The sequence below is a fragment of the Monosiga brevicollis genome, genomic scaffold (assembly GCF_000002865.3).
Source record: "Monosiga brevicollis MX1 MONBRscaffold_22 genomic scaffold, whole genome shotgun sequence".
NCBI classification, from domain to species: domain Eukaryota; class Choanoflagellata; order Craspedida; family Salpingoecidae; genus Monosiga; species Monosiga brevicollis.
Genome location: NW_001865059.1, coordinates 506,505 through 520,847, shown reverse-complemented (window position 1 = coordinate 520,847; position 14,343 = coordinate 506,505). Strand labels below are relative to the sequence as shown.

The 14,343-nt window shown below is 56.5% G+C and overlaps 3 protein-coding genes across 3 annotated transcripts; 1 reads left to right on the top strand and 2 right to left on the bottom strand.

The window, feature by feature from the left end:
- Nucleotides 1–1,532: 1,532 nt before the first annotated feature.
- On the top strand, nucleotides 1,533–4,841 carry MONBRDRAFT_27932 (uncharacterized protein; the record flags this gene model as incomplete). The annotated part of the gene is made up of 4 exons (XM_001748370.1): nucleotides 1,533–1,688; nucleotides 1,782–1,895; nucleotides 1,997–2,302; nucleotides 2,394–4,841. The coding sequence occupies 4 exons, from the start codon at nucleotides 1,533–1,535 to the stop codon at nucleotides 4,839–4,841; spliced, it is 3,024 nt and encodes a 1,007-aa protein (XP_001748422.1).
- Nucleotides 4,842–5,774: 933 nt separating this feature from the next.
- On the bottom strand, nucleotides 5,775–8,484 carry MONBRDRAFT_27931 (uncharacterized protein; the record flags this gene model as incomplete). Its single annotated transcript, XM_001748294.1, has 5 exons — nucleotides 5,775–5,945; nucleotides 6,078–6,341; nucleotides 6,450–6,761; nucleotides 6,889–8,046; nucleotides 8,407–8,484. 5 exons carry the CDS (start codon nucleotides 8,482–8,484, stop codon nucleotides 5,775–5,777), a joined length of 1,983 nt encoding a protein of 660 aa, XP_001748346.1.
- A 686-nt stretch (nucleotides 8,485–9,170) lies between these two features.
- MONBRDRAFT_27930 (uncharacterized protein) lies at nucleotides 9,171–14,164 on the bottom strand (the record flags this gene model as incomplete). Its single annotated transcript, XM_001748293.1, has 12 exons — nucleotides 9,171–9,285; nucleotides 9,380–9,392; nucleotides 9,421–11,265; nucleotides 11,884–11,984; nucleotides 12,089–12,301; nucleotides 12,425–12,536; nucleotides 12,626–12,683; nucleotides 12,808–12,866; nucleotides 13,179–13,398; nucleotides 13,526–13,678; nucleotides 13,784–13,858; nucleotides 13,967–14,164. The coding sequence occupies 12 exons, from the start codon at nucleotides 14,162–14,164 to the stop codon at nucleotides 9,171–9,173; spliced, it is 3,162 nt and encodes a 1,053-aa protein (XP_001748345.1).
- Between the last annotated feature and the right edge of the window lie 179 nt (nucleotides 14,165–14,343).

Sequence of the window (14,343 nt, the reverse complement as noted above, 5' to 3'; positions counted from 1 at the left end):
ATCATCATCATCATCATGGGGTACGGGTGCACCATCAAAGGGGTAAAGGGGGGGAGAGGGAGGTACTATACTGACGAATTCTTTGGCTTTAGTATCAGCACCGTGCTTCAACAGGATCTCCACCACCTTGACATGACCCCTAATGCAGGCCCAGCGCAGTGGTGTATCGCCAAGCTGTGGGATGATGCAAACATGCAGTATATGTCCCATGTTATTATACCATAACTTATCGAATGTCACAACAGCATACCAAACAGCATACGTACATATTTGTATTGGGCAGCATCTCGAACACGTTGTTGGTCCCAACTGGTCACCAGCTGCAGCGCCTCTCGTGGATCTGATGACCGACACGCCCTCCACAGCTGGTGTTCATCACTCCATGTACTCGTCATGATGAAATTAACATCCGGGATGAAAATTTTTCTCTGCCATGAGCCCCCTCCAAATACAATAATACCGTCTCAAAACCCAATGCCGAACTGAACTGGGAGAAAAGAACGGACTTTTCACAGCTCTGCTATCCAAGATCAGCAGCCGACGAGCCGAGCGGGATCTCGGACCTGCGTCTCCACAGTATCTGCAAGAGGACGATCGCCTCACCGGTGTTCACCTCTTCCCAAAAAAAAAAAAAAAAAAAAAAAAAGACGTATTGGCTCAGCGTTTACAGGTATAACCTGCCGCATTATTCACATGTAAGTCAGATCAGATTCAGTCAAATCCATGCGATCGCGCCGTCGATTGCACCATCACTCACCTCAAGCAGTTCTTCACGATCCCAATCGAAAAAGACACGCTTCCAATCAACAAGATGACAAGGGTCACTGCGCCACCAGTGACCCAGACCCGACCGAAACGGCACGCGAAAAACCGCCGGGATCGATTCACAAGCAGAGCGAGAGAGAGAGAAATACTCGAGATCTTCACGAGCACGACGGTGCTCACTCGGATATCAAATTCTTTATTTAAGAGGGGATGAACATACATCTGGAACAGTGTTTTACAACACCTCCTCAGACACACTTGATATGTGCATGCATGCAGTTGGCGCGGACAACAAGTCACCAGAAACTGTTGCTGTCCCCATTGTCATCACACACACACACACACACACACACACACACACACACACACACACACACACACACACACATAAGGTTCATGACACTTTTTGGCGGGATCGTTGCTTGCAGGCGTCGCGTTGCCGCGACACACAGCGGGTCGCAGTGGCAACATCCACACCCTGAGTTTCCCTGCGCGATTAAGCGTGCGCGGCTTTGGTAAGCTTGTCATTCGGTCCAGTCACTCTGCAAGGGCTCCTTGTGGCGCTTCGGGTGTGACGGCTTTGACGCGCGCGGTTGTGATTTCAAGCTTGGCAGATGCTGAATTGCACCCCTGCTGATGCGCGCGGCGCGTATTTTCTTTCTGCAGGCCCATCCTCGAATGAGATCGGTTGGAAGCTGCGCTGCCGTTGATCCTCAAAACCAAGCCCCCATTCCCTGTGGCCCTTGCGCTACAGAATCACAGGCTCGATGGCCTCCATCTCCGAGGAGTACGCCGAGCAGGAGGTGTATACCGAACAAGTATACCACCACATCTTTCAGAGTGTGGATGTGGGCCAGGATGGCTATGTCGACGAGAGCGATCTTGCCCAGGCCTTGTCCAACCACGGCTTGGCCGACTCACAGGTTCGCACTGCGCTACAACGATCCAGCAACCCAGAATTGCGGGCAGCGTCGCGCCGACGCACTGGCACGTCGCTCACACCACCACGCCATTAGGATTCGGCCCTGGTGAAAGCTCGCGAGCTCATGCCAACCTACGATCAAGACCGCGACGGACGCTGGTCCGAGAGTGAATTTCGGGCCAGCATCCAGCACGCTGACATGAATGCGGTATGTACTCCCTGCCGAGCGCCCTCACCGCCCCTTGCGAGTCTGGCCAAGCCGTTGCCCCTCACTCCACTCTGCAACGTCCGCGATTCCCCCCATTGTAGCTGATGCGCAAGGCCGGTGGCAGCCAGTCGGACAGCAGTGGACGCGAGGTCATTTTTCGCAAGCATTTGGTCCGCGAGTACGACGATGCTGCCGACGAGCACCACGCCCGGGAGCTAGAGAATCTGCGCAACGAACTGATTGAACACGAGGAGCAGATGCTGGAGCAGATGAAAGCGCACTATGAGCGCCTGTTGGCCCAGCTTCACACCGAGCTGGAGCGAGTCGACGGCGAACGCCGCGACGCAGAACAGCGCGCCAGCACCGAAGATGTTGCCACTACCAAAGCCCGCTACACACGCCTCATGGTACGAGCGTCCTGGACTGGCGCAAAAGATTTCTTTACCAAAAACTTGCTCACGCCTCATGCTTTACCCATCTCGTACCCCCATCGCGCAGGAGGAACTTGAGGCTGAATTGGATGAGGAGCGGAGTGCTCGACACCGGGCCGAGCGCGAGGTCCGTGATCAAAAGCTCGAGTTTCATGCCTACCAGCAAACCATGGAGGAGCGTCTTTTCACGGCTCAGCGCGATCGTCGCAGCCAGAGCGCCGATGAAGAGGACGACGGCCTTGAAGAGGTGTATCGCAAGCGCATCCAAAGTCTCGAGCGTCAGCTGGCGGAAACCCGCGAGCTTCTGCACGAGAGCGCCGCCAACCAAAATCAGCCCTTGCCGGTGCAGTCCAGTCGGGCTCCCGAGTACACCGTCGTCACAAAAAATGTCACCGTCGAGGTTGAAGACGTCGAGGTGGAGGATGACGGCGCCGCCGACAACCACATGGAGCTGTCGGCCTTGCGCGAGGAAGTGGAACATCTGACGCACTCGCTGGAATCACAGCGTCGAGCACAAACGGTCATGCAAACCAGTCACGCCGAGGAAGTGCGCGAGCTTCGTGAGAGACTGGCTTCCCAGAACGCGCTCAACAACTCGGTCTTCTCGCGCCAGGAGGTCGAGGACGCGCAAGAGCGAGAAATGACTCGCCTGCGCTCCGATTATGAGCAACTGGAACGAGAGGCGGCAACATTGCGTATCGAAGTCAAACGCCTCAAGGCTCAACACAACAGCCAGACCTCAACAGAACAGCGCGAGAAGAGTCGGTTCGAGGAACACACGGCCGAGTTGGAACAAAACTACAATTCAGCACTGGATGACATTCGCCGCCTGAGCCAGCGCCTCCGTGATAGCGAAGTCGCCCTCCGCGAGCTGCAAGATGAACGCACTCGCGAGCAGGAGGAAGCGCAACAGCAGCGCGATCGAGATGCTGCTGTTCAGCGCGAGGATGTCAACCGTGCGCATCGCTTGCAACAAGAACTGGATGCTGCGAGAGCTGAGAATGAGCGCCTGCAGCAGCTCTTCAATGAGGCACAACAACGCCAGCAGCAAGGCGACTTGGCCAACGACGAACTCCGCACCAAAAGCGAACGTTTGCAGCGCCAACTGGATGAGGCCCAACGTAATCAACGGCCACAATCGAGCGAGTTGCCCTCGGACGCGCCGACGCACGAAGTGAAGATTCACGTCACTCATGAGCAAGAAGGCAAGAAGCGCGAGCCACCTCGTGGTGCGAGCTATTCGCCGCTGAAAGATCGCACACAGCTCGAGACTGACCCAAGCACTCTACGCGAGGCGCAAGACATGTTGGCGGATGAACGCGTGCAAAACGCGCAGCTGAAACAAGACCTCGAAATGTTGCGGCGTTCGCGGGAGCGCCTCGATGACGAGGATCAGCAGCTGCTTGAGCGCTATCAAGACTTGAGTGATGAGCTATCTCGCACGCAGGTGCAGCTTCAGCGCCTGCGCCACCGCTACGAGGAAGAGCAGTCGCAGGTCTACGTCCTGGAAGACAAGCTAAATCTACAGCGCAAGGTTGAACTGGAGCAGCGCGAGCGCATCATCGAGCTCGAGGCCCAGCTTCGTGATCGCCCCAACCGCGCCACCTATATTTTTGGTAGCGAGCGTGAGCCCGGTACCCTGACTGCACAGGAGGTGGCCTCGCTATTGCGCGACATGCGTGATGGTGTACGCATGCCCCACGATGAAGGGCACCGTCACTCCCGTCACTCCCGCCATTCATCGCACCACAGCTCTGGACAGTCGTCACGGCACGCATCGCCCCGGGCGCGGCACCGCAGCCCAAGTGCAGAACGAGGACGCTCGGCACACCGAGATATCGAAGTACAGCGTTGGTCCGAGTCCAGGGCTAACAACAGCCATTCTCGCCATCGGGACCAAAGCCCCATGTCAGACTCGGGGAGTGATGCCAGCCGCCGTAGCCGCCACAGTGGGGGCCACTCGCGGCGACACTTTGAAGAGCGCTGGGAGATCCGCGAGCAAGACAATGGTGGTCACTCAACTGCGCTGCTGCGAGCCGAGCCACAATATGATCAAAGCTATGACTCGGGCGGCCGCTCCCCCAGCAAGTTTCACATTGTGGCGCGCCACGTGTCCTCGGAAAATCAGCAGATGCAGGCCCAAGATTCGCCCCGCGCACCCACGCCGGTGCTGACCAGGCTGCCACACAGTGCCACGCTGCGGGGTGGTGCCGTCATGATGCCCAGTTCAGTGTCGGTGGGCAGCAAATTGCAAGTGGCTCAATGCAGCAGTAGCAGCAGCAATAACAACCGCATTCAATACGTTTCGCCCGTCGACCTGAATGCGAACAACATGACCTCCTTTGTTCGAGAGGAGCATGAGGAGAGCCACACGGAGGGTGGCAGGGGAAGCGGACGAATGCGTTATGAGCTGGCCAGCGGTCCGGATTACGTATGTCGCTCGACCCCAGCCTCTGGAAATCAAATTTCAACCCATCGCACGGCCACCGTGCAGCGCACCTGGCAAGCCAGCTAGGTCTGAAGCAAAAACGGGATCGTCAACAAGAATCTGATGATTTCCTCGTTCGAGTGTGTTCCAGAGCAAGTGACCGCGTGAATGTGCTTGCTTGAGCGAGCAATAATAATAATAATAATAATATGCTTTTTCCTGTACAAAAAAATAGAGGTGATGTTGAGCGCACAGTGAGAGGCTCTGAGACGGCGTTTGCACAACCCCGCCTCGCATCCTCTTTGCCAAAAGACACCAGAAGTGAATATCACTGGCGCAAATAAATTCGGGGAAGCAAGTTGATGTGAAGTCATCAAACTTTCCGTATCTGGTGGCCTGACGTGATCAGGTCAATACTTATCGGGCAGATGGGCAAATCCCAAGTTTTTAGTGGCCAAACATGTCAAGGTTGTTCACAGGATGTCGCTGCTGGTTTGCAAACGCTGGAAGCTCTAATGTTGATTTTGTTTCGACATGCCTTCTCACCCGCCAGTTAATAAATTCGCAGGAGCCCTTTTTGCTTGTCTGTGCTCGTGAGCTATTTTTTCCCTTTCCCTTATTTTTTGGCACTTTCAAAACAAGGACTGCACGAGGTGCTCAGAAATATACATCGCTTGGCTGACCCATGACTCATAGCAGCGATGGTCATAGCACGCAATGGTGCTGCCATGAAGACCCCGAGCAAAGAACGTCGTGCAGAGAAGAATTAGAAAAAAAAAGCACGTAAATTGGCATGAAATCGAGGATAAAGATGCAGAAAAGAAGAGTCCGGCGTGCCCGAAAAGGGAGAGGACGGGGACGGGAGCGAATACGTTGAGAGGTTGATAGGGCTAGTGGGTTGGCGACGATTCGGTGGCTTCTCGCCAACAACGAATAGACGCACTCATAAAGGGGTAAGATGAGTACAAGAACACAAAGAACACAAAGAGTTGAATAGGCATGTTTTCCAGGACTAATGGCCTAAGAAAGCGGCTTGCTTAAAGTGGCGCGGCTTTGCTGGCGAAGGGTTTTCCGCTCAAAGACGTCTGCTCGGCAGAGTGGGCATTGGTATAGCTGCTTGGCGCAGGTGTGACAGGCACAGGCATGACCACACGGGTTGAAGCGAACTTGCGGGGCCTGGTCCAAGCATACCTGCAAGGCGCAAGCATCGAGCGAAAGTTGGCAGGCAGCGTGAGTGTTGCAAACGCGCTACAACCCTATCACATCGAATCCGGTGGCAAACCCTGCTCTATCCCAAACTTGGATGGGTAGGCCGGTGCGTACCGTGCATTGATCGAAAACTTTGCCCGCACTACCGCGACTCCCACGGCTACTGTGGCTGCCATGACTTTCGGCGCTGCACACGCTCACCGCGTCTTGCCCACCCGAAGTTGGCACCAGGGGTTGGCTGAGTTTGCGCAGGCGTGACTGGATGGTGTGCAAAAGTTTCTCGTCGCGGCGGAGGGGGGATTGCACCACGTTTTCCAGCGCGTGCCGTAACGCGCGCCGCTCCTCGCGGGCATCACTTAGAAGCCGGTGCAAATGAGCCTGCCAAGGACAAGGAATACATCGGGGAGAGGGTCAGCTACGTGCTATGGCTTACCACAACCTCTGTGGGACGGTGTTTAGCAGCCAGGGCCAAGGGTTGGGACAAACCATCAAGAGGTAGGCTTGGGCCATTTCCTGGCATTGGGCAGGCGTACGGGTTGCTGGTTCGATGCGTGCACTGGTATACTCGGAAAGGAGCGACACGGCACGGAGGGCGTGTGTGACATCACCGTGTCGAGATGTGAAGGCACAGTGATGGGCTTGGGCCAAGTGCAGAAGGCAAAGGCGGTAGCGCTCGTCCGCTGAGCCGACCGTGTTCTTGGCCAAAGCTCTGGTTTGGCGCAGCTCAAAGATGGCGTTGTTAATTTTTTTCTGTTGAATGAGAGCCTTGGCCAGTTCCACGCGAATGTGTAACAAGGTCTGATACATGTTGCGCAGATGATGGGCAAATGACATACGTGAGTGTCCGGTGAGTGGGAAAAAAAAAAAAAAAAAGAGTTGCTCGGGGCATGGTCATAAGGATGGGGGGTTTAGGTTTGGGACGTACCTCGCTGCGATCGGGCAAGCCAGAAAAAAGCTTGTAGGCGTCGCGCCAAGCTGCTTCCGCTTCGGCCCAGCGGCCGGCCAGTGTGGCCCGGGAGGCGGCATCGCGATGGCGCCGAGCTCGAGCCAGTCGCTCCTCCGGGGAAATGGTAGCGGCCGGCGGCGATGGTGCTTGCTTTGTCATCGTGTGGCCCGTGTTTGGTTGCCCAGATCCGGGTGCGGATGCGGGGGCGGAGTGAGGCGAGGCCATCGTTGGGCGGGTAGCAAGGTTAGCCACGGGGGCTAGAAGCGGGGTACCATTCATGATAAATGGGTTGGCAATCAGCGAGGCACGCGGCGAATCATCGCGATTGGCAACGAGGCTGGGGTGGCGCGAGTAGATGCCCAAGGCCGGGACCACCTGGGTCGCGTAATCAACGGCTTGAGTGTCGGTGGATACGAGGGGGTCAGGGACAGAAGTATCCACCAAGGCAGGCGATGAGGGCCAAGGCGGAGCGCTGGCAGCAGGGGCAAACGTAGAGGTGCGATGGGAGCCGGTCTGATCCTCAGACAACACCTCCTCCGCTTGGCTGGAATCGGATATGCCCCCGCTGGGTTTGGCAGCAAGCGCGTTGCTTAAGGAGGGTCGTTGCGAGGTAGGGGTGGAAACGGGGTAGCACTGTCCAAGACCACTATCACAGCTCGCCCGGTCAAGGTCTTCTTCCTGATCTGAGCATGCGTGGGATAAAATGGACAGACACTGGCTGTGGCTGTGGCTGTGGCTGCGAGTGTTGAGGCTGCTGTCGTCGTGGCGGGCGCGATAGTCGTCAGCGTTGTCGCTAGCGCGCCGGCGCAAGCTGCCTTGGCGAGTTCTGCCGATACCGCAAGTATCCGGATCGTGGAAGTCGACGCCCTCGTTGCAGGTCAGGGACAGGGCGGCCACCAAATCGGGGAGCGATCCCGTGGCCAAGAGCGGTGTTGTCGGATCCAAACTGTTGGAGCGCGAGGAGGCGGTGGAGGAACTGTGCGAGCTGGCACTCGATTTGGCGCACCAGCGCCGCAAGGGCGATACCGACATTGCAGCGTGTGTGTGCGTGTGTGTGTGCGTGATGTGACGGCTAGTGTGGATGAGCAGGCTGTGGTAGGCAAGCGGACTAGCGGGCCGCCTCTGCTTCTTTTCGCACTCTTGAAGCCACCAACCAGGCGGTGGTGGATAGAGTGTGCAAGTTTGGAACGCACACGTCTTGGCAATGGTTGCCAAACGCGAGAGCAAGCCGTGGGTGGTGCGCGCGCGTGTGTGTGTGAAGAGCAGCAGGTGTGGTGGGTAGCGAGGTATGGCTCTTGTCGGGAGGTGGTCAAGGCCGCTGGTTGCGGGTTGCTGGTCAACCGGATCGTGCAACGAGTGTAAGTGTGCACTTTGGGAAGGCCTTGATCAGAGCATGCGATTCAAGAGCCAAAATGTCCAGGGAAGACCGCGACGCAAGGACGCATCAACGCAATCGTGCGTGGTCGAGGGACAGGAGGCCAGGAGCACTGTAAATACCATGCGGAAGCAATCGCCGACCCTCTTGCCTCTGAGAAGGAGGAGAAGACAGGAAGGAGTGAGGAGGAGGGTGGCCATGCCTGGCCTTCTGAGAGCGTGTGTTGGTTTTCCGAAGCCCCTTTTCCACGAGCCCACGACGCACTTGTCCGGTTCAACCGGGCCCAAGCCCACTCATGACTTTTGTACCCACGAGCAGCCTGGAGCGTTGCGAGGTGCGCGCATTATATCGGCCAAGCACAGAAGAGTTGACCAAGTGGGCTGAGCAGCTGACTTGTTGTTGTAGCCACAGCTCCACCAAATATGTGTGTGGGATCGGCCCCAGTGTAGCGGACACAGACCCTCGCGGGCCTTTGAGCAAGGATGATCCTTCTCGGGGATGGTACGGCATCAATTCAAGTCGTAGTAGACGGGTGCGAATCAAGACGAGAATGAGAATGGCTTCACTCACCCGACCGGGGAGTGAGTCGAGGCGAAGGCGGGCGAGAAAGCCCGTAGCATGCAAGGACCCTTGCTCGCATCAAGAGGGCGCCGTTTATTTTTTATCTTTCTCTTCCCGAGTTGAGATGACGGCTATAGCGCTGCAAAGCGCTGCTGGGTCGACGTAACCGTCTGGATGGCTCACTGGTCAAGAATGCGGGGGGGCGGGCTTTTGGACATGTGAACACGACGTAGCGTAGCGGTGGGGTTGGTACACAGCCGCCGTGTGATTTTGTATTATTTTGAAAGACATTGGACATGTGGTTGGGGCCGGAGCGAGAGCTGGATTAGTAGGAACCAACGAGACAGGCGGCAGCGGCACTGGACTTGCCAGCGCACGAGCTTGTGCCGTGATGCCTCTCTCGGGCGTCCTTGCCCGATTTCTTTCTTTCCCCACACAATCTTCAATGGGCATCGAGTCATCAATTTGCCAGGTGGTAGCACAGCTGTTTCCCACAGCTGTTTCCCCATACTATGCGAGGCGCGTCGGGCGTACCGGAAGCATCTCTCTGTCGCGTCAAATCAAGAGTCACGGACCAATTTGGACAAACTCATCATCCGATTCGTCGCTCTCGGCGGGACTGTCATAATCTGCGACGAGCGTTCCGGCTGGGGTAGACGCAACGCTGTCGTGCAGACGCTCCAGGCGCTCCATGTAATCGTTCAAAAGGTCCAGGTTGGCGCTGACCCGGGCCAGGCTGGCTCCTACCAGATCCGCCGTCACCATCCCCAGGGCCTCGTAAAAGCGGAGCAATACCTCGTCAAAGGTGGTTGTGGGCGTGTATCGCTGAGCCACCTGATCCTTGATAAAAGACCAGATCATGCCCAGCGGCTGTAGGTCCGAGTAGTGTGGAGGCAAGAATAAAACTTCGTGTCCAGCGGCCTCGGCCATGGCCACCAGCTGCGGTTTGGGTTGCCCCACTACGGCCTGCAGCCGTTGCCAGAGCATGAGATGCGTGTCTCCAAGATCGGTTGCAATGCCGTGCTCGGCACAGCAGGCGCGCAACCGGGCCGTTGACCATTCGGGCTGCGGCGCAGATGCCGGCAAAAAGGTGTGATGGCGCGCTTGATCCATCACTATCACGGCGTTGTGAATGTTGCGCTCCGCCAAGACGCCCAGACACTTGGCCATCCATTCTTGCATGTATGCGTTATCAAAGGACTCGCGGTAGTCCTTGGACTGATACCGGCCTTCGGCCTTTTTAGCCGCGTCAAAGACCTCGACCGTTTCAAACAACAGGCCCGGCCGCTGTGCCTCGAGCAGCGCGCTAGCGTCCGCCGAGGCGGCGGCAGCTGCCAGGGCGGTTGGATCCGCCGACACAATGGCTCCAATAAAACTGTAAAAGCGACCGCGGTGTCGGTCTACCTCGGAGCCGTCCGATGAGGGGCGCTGGTAGTGATGGTGCAGACACCCCTCATCCAGGTACACGATCCGCCGGGTCAGTCGCGTGGCCAGCATCCGGCGCACAAAAGTATCCCGCTGCACCAACACGTGCTGCGGCTCCAGTAGCATTGGCTGCCCAGCCAAACGAGCCCGTTTAAAGCCTACCCAGGCAATGTACCGCTGCACGCTGCGCAAAGCGCTCTCTCGGCTCCGGCTGTGCGCCAGGTCCACGGCAGGCAGGACACCGTGATCGACCAGAAACTGCAGGACATCCTTGGCTACCACCCGTTGCCGATTCAACTGTTGCTCGTATAACCAGTTGCGCAAAAGCATTTTCAGTGCCTTGGTCCGCCTGAACCGCGTTCTTTTTTTACCACGCGGCCCCGATTCGTCGGCCGCCGTCACAGTGCCCGTTTTCACAAACTCGCTCCAAACGCTGGCGCACAACTTGGGCGAGCGTCGCAGCATGCGCGCCGTCTGTTGCACGGCACTCAGCTTTTTCGTCTCGGCGCTTGACGCCTTGGACGGCCGTTGGTGTTGATAGGCCTCGTGAAGGTTGTGCGCGTGCGTAGCCACCACATCCCACTTTTCTGCCAGCGAGAGCGAGCGCGAGAGCGCCAGCCGATGTTGACGAACAGCGTTGCTCACGTACTGATACACCTCCTCATCCACAGGTTTGCGAAGGTAGGGCCGTTTGGCAGGCGGCGAAGCCTTCCCATGCTCCCGTTCCTGCTCCAAATCCCGGTCCTGGTCTTGTTCCTGGTCTTCATTCTCGCTGGTCAGATCCGAGTCGACCACCCCTCGTTCCGGACCCATCACCGCCAAGGGTGCCCCGGCCGAGGCACCATATGCTCGCGCACTTGCCCCCGAGGTCTCCGCTGCTGATAATCCCGTCATTTCTCCTGAGGCCTCTCCCACCACCGCTACCGCTACCGCCGCCGCCGGTGGCAACAACGACGCCGCCGACAGCTCTGCCATCTCTCTCTCTCTCTCTCTCTCTGAAAAAAAAAAAAAAAAAAAAAAAAAAAAAACTGTCAGCATTTTTTTTTTTTTTTTGTGTAACGGCTCATTATTAACGTGTAAGTGCGAGCTAGGGATCTGGATCACTTGCTGAGTGGTGTATAGATGGGCTGGATGAAGACTGATGTGATCATGGATGGAGAGGACGTGTCGAAGATGAGGAGTTTGCTGTCATGGTACCATGTACAACCCAGATTGGGCAAGGCATGCCCCTCAGCACGCAACTGACAACACAGGAAGGATGGCGAGGAGATAGGGAAAAAGGTTCTCTTAGGTTTGACGCTGCCCGCTGAGGCCCACTCTGTCTCTGGGCCAGCAGCGCGTTCAGCAACATATTATAGGAGGGCATCACAGGGCACTCCCCGGCGCGTTGCGGTATTGGCTCGAACAAAGAGACCATGGCCCGGTTTACAATCAAAATACCGCTTTCCTTGAGCCGATCCATCGTTCTTTCCCTCGGGCGTCTCGAGTGCAACCCCGAGCCACAAGCCATCCGCAAAATCTACCGGGCAATGCCGCCACAGGCTGCATGAGAGATCTGCTTGCACATCGCACGAGCCACCCGAATCACCATTGACTTGTCATTCAACTCGTACCTAGTGGGCCGATGTAGCCAACTTCTGCAAGATGCTTGCCTCGCACCAAAACACGATCCCCCTTTACCAGCTTTTCATGTTCGTACACGGGACGGGGCTCACTAGGCGAGTGCGAAAAAAAAAAAAAAAAAAAAATTTTGCAACCGGGCACCTGGTTAGAAAGAGAAGGAGCAAGCAATCAGAAACACGTTGCAAAACTACTTACGGCTCGGGAGCCTTGCGCTCAGTGTCACGCTTGGCAGGTCGAGTAAGCGTGCGGTTCGTCGTGGTCTCTGCCAGACTTGGCTGTGAAGCTTGGATTGAGGTCTTTGTGCCAAAGTCAACCTGAGTCGCCGAGGCCTTGCGTGGTGTTTGTGCAATGTTGGCCAGGGCCTTGCTCAAGATGACCACCTTGTCAGGTGCCACCAACACACCGTGACTGTAAGCACACAAACCCCCCCCCATAGGGGTCACAAGTGAATGCATACAATCTGATATCAGCATCCTGAAGTATGGAGTTCCAAATAGCCTTGCGAACTCATCCGAGTGGTTCAGTACGCACTTTGGCTTGCATCGAAAATACTCTTGCCCGTGCACTGTACCATTGTGTTTGCCCACGGGGGCATCCAGCTGCACCCCCACCAGCTCGACGTTGGCTCGAAAATGCACTGGTCCTGTTTCAAGTCACCCATTCATCAGCGCACGTCAGCGGTGTAGTCATGACAAGGGGTTGCCTTGCCCTTGCCCTTTGTGAGGTACATACCAACAAAGCGAACCAAGCCCGTAGCATCGTTGGTGGTCACGCGCACGCGATCCCCGACCTAAACATCCGCAGAGCATTGGGTACGAGTGTTGTGAGCGAGTGAGGTTTGGTCTGATAGGGGGAAAAAAAAAGTCGAACAACGGATCAAGGTGATCTCGGCATTGCAGGTTTCGCAAGCTCACCTCAACACTGGCCTGGTCCAGCTCCGCTTGCACCTCCTCGTAGCGGCCCGTGGTCAGACCTGTTGATGCAAGTCATGGAACAGCCCAAGAGCGACATGGATGTAAAAGTACTTTTAAGCTCGAGCTCAAGGAAGCACGTGCGTCAGAGAAAGAGTGCAGATCACAAGGAGAGAGGGTGTGTGTTGTCGGATGTACCTCGGCGTGCAAAGGTGGGGATCCGCGCCGGTGATGCACCTGCCCACTCGTCCAGAAGCTGCGCGATGCGACCAAAGTTCTCTGCAACGCCCGACGACATCATGCGCACAATCATGCCAATGAGCCTGGCCGGTCAGAGGGCAAAATCCCAAATCGACCAAGCCATGATAACGAACGGCTCGCGAGAGGATCCGGGCTTGAGGTGGCCATGATGCGGGCCAGCTGAATGGGGGTGCGACGTTCTCCGTCGCGCGTGGCTTTGTCGGCGCCAGCGATCAACAGAGCCTCCACTGTCGCAAAGGAGCCTACCAAAACGGCCAAATGCAGAGCCGTGCAGTCTTCAAACTCGCTGCATTTGACCTCCAGGTCGATGCGCCGCCCGCTTTCACACAGGAGCTGGCAGCAGGAAGAAGGGTGGACATGCCATGTGAGGGAACGAGAGCGAGCAGTATCTTGCTGAAGAAGCTTTGGTGATATCAAGAATAGGTCTGGGCTAAGAAAGAAGTTTGAAGGGAGACCTTACGCTGATGGCAGCGGCAGATGCGAAAAAAGCTGCCGTGTGCAGCGGTGTCATGTCTGTCAGGGCGTTGCGAATATTGACAGCAGCGCCCTGTTCGAGAAGTTGTTCAATAGCGCGGAGCGCAGCCTCTTCGACTTGCTGGCTCTGACCTGCCGCCTAGTTTGATTGGAGCCACAGGACCAGAACAAGCCAGCATCAGCATGCGTCTTGGGTCGTCTCAGCTCCTCGGCGCGACTCTCAAGCCCAGGGGTGGGAAGCGACCTTGCAGGCATAGTGCAGCATAGTGTTGCCACTCAGACTGTCGGTGTCATTGGGATGAGCTCCAAGCGAGAGCATCTATATCAATGGCAACATGCCATAACAGAAGCAGCTCAATTTAGTTGGACACGACCGGCAGCCGGGGCCAAAGCGGGAACTGCATCTGCGAGGACCGGGCCCGCCAACCTTGGCGATAATTTGATCCATCAAGCTCTGTGACCTCGCATCGGGCTGACGCAAGACGGTAAAAAGCTTGCCCAGTGGCGGCTCTTCTTCTTTCAATACGGCCGCTCCATCTAAATCCGCCACCTCTCGATCCTCAGGCCCCGTCTCCTGCACGAACATCGCCACGGTCTCTGCCGGGCGCAGCACCTCCACCGCCATTTCTTGCCGTCTGAGTTGATCACAAAAATGAAAAAAAAAAAAAAATTTGAAAACTAAATTTTAAACAGTCGACCAAATCTTCACTGCGTTCGCCTATTTTGTCAGACTTTTCACGCTTCCGCACGCATGAAAACGTTTTTCTACACACACACACACACACACACACACGCGTCGCCGGT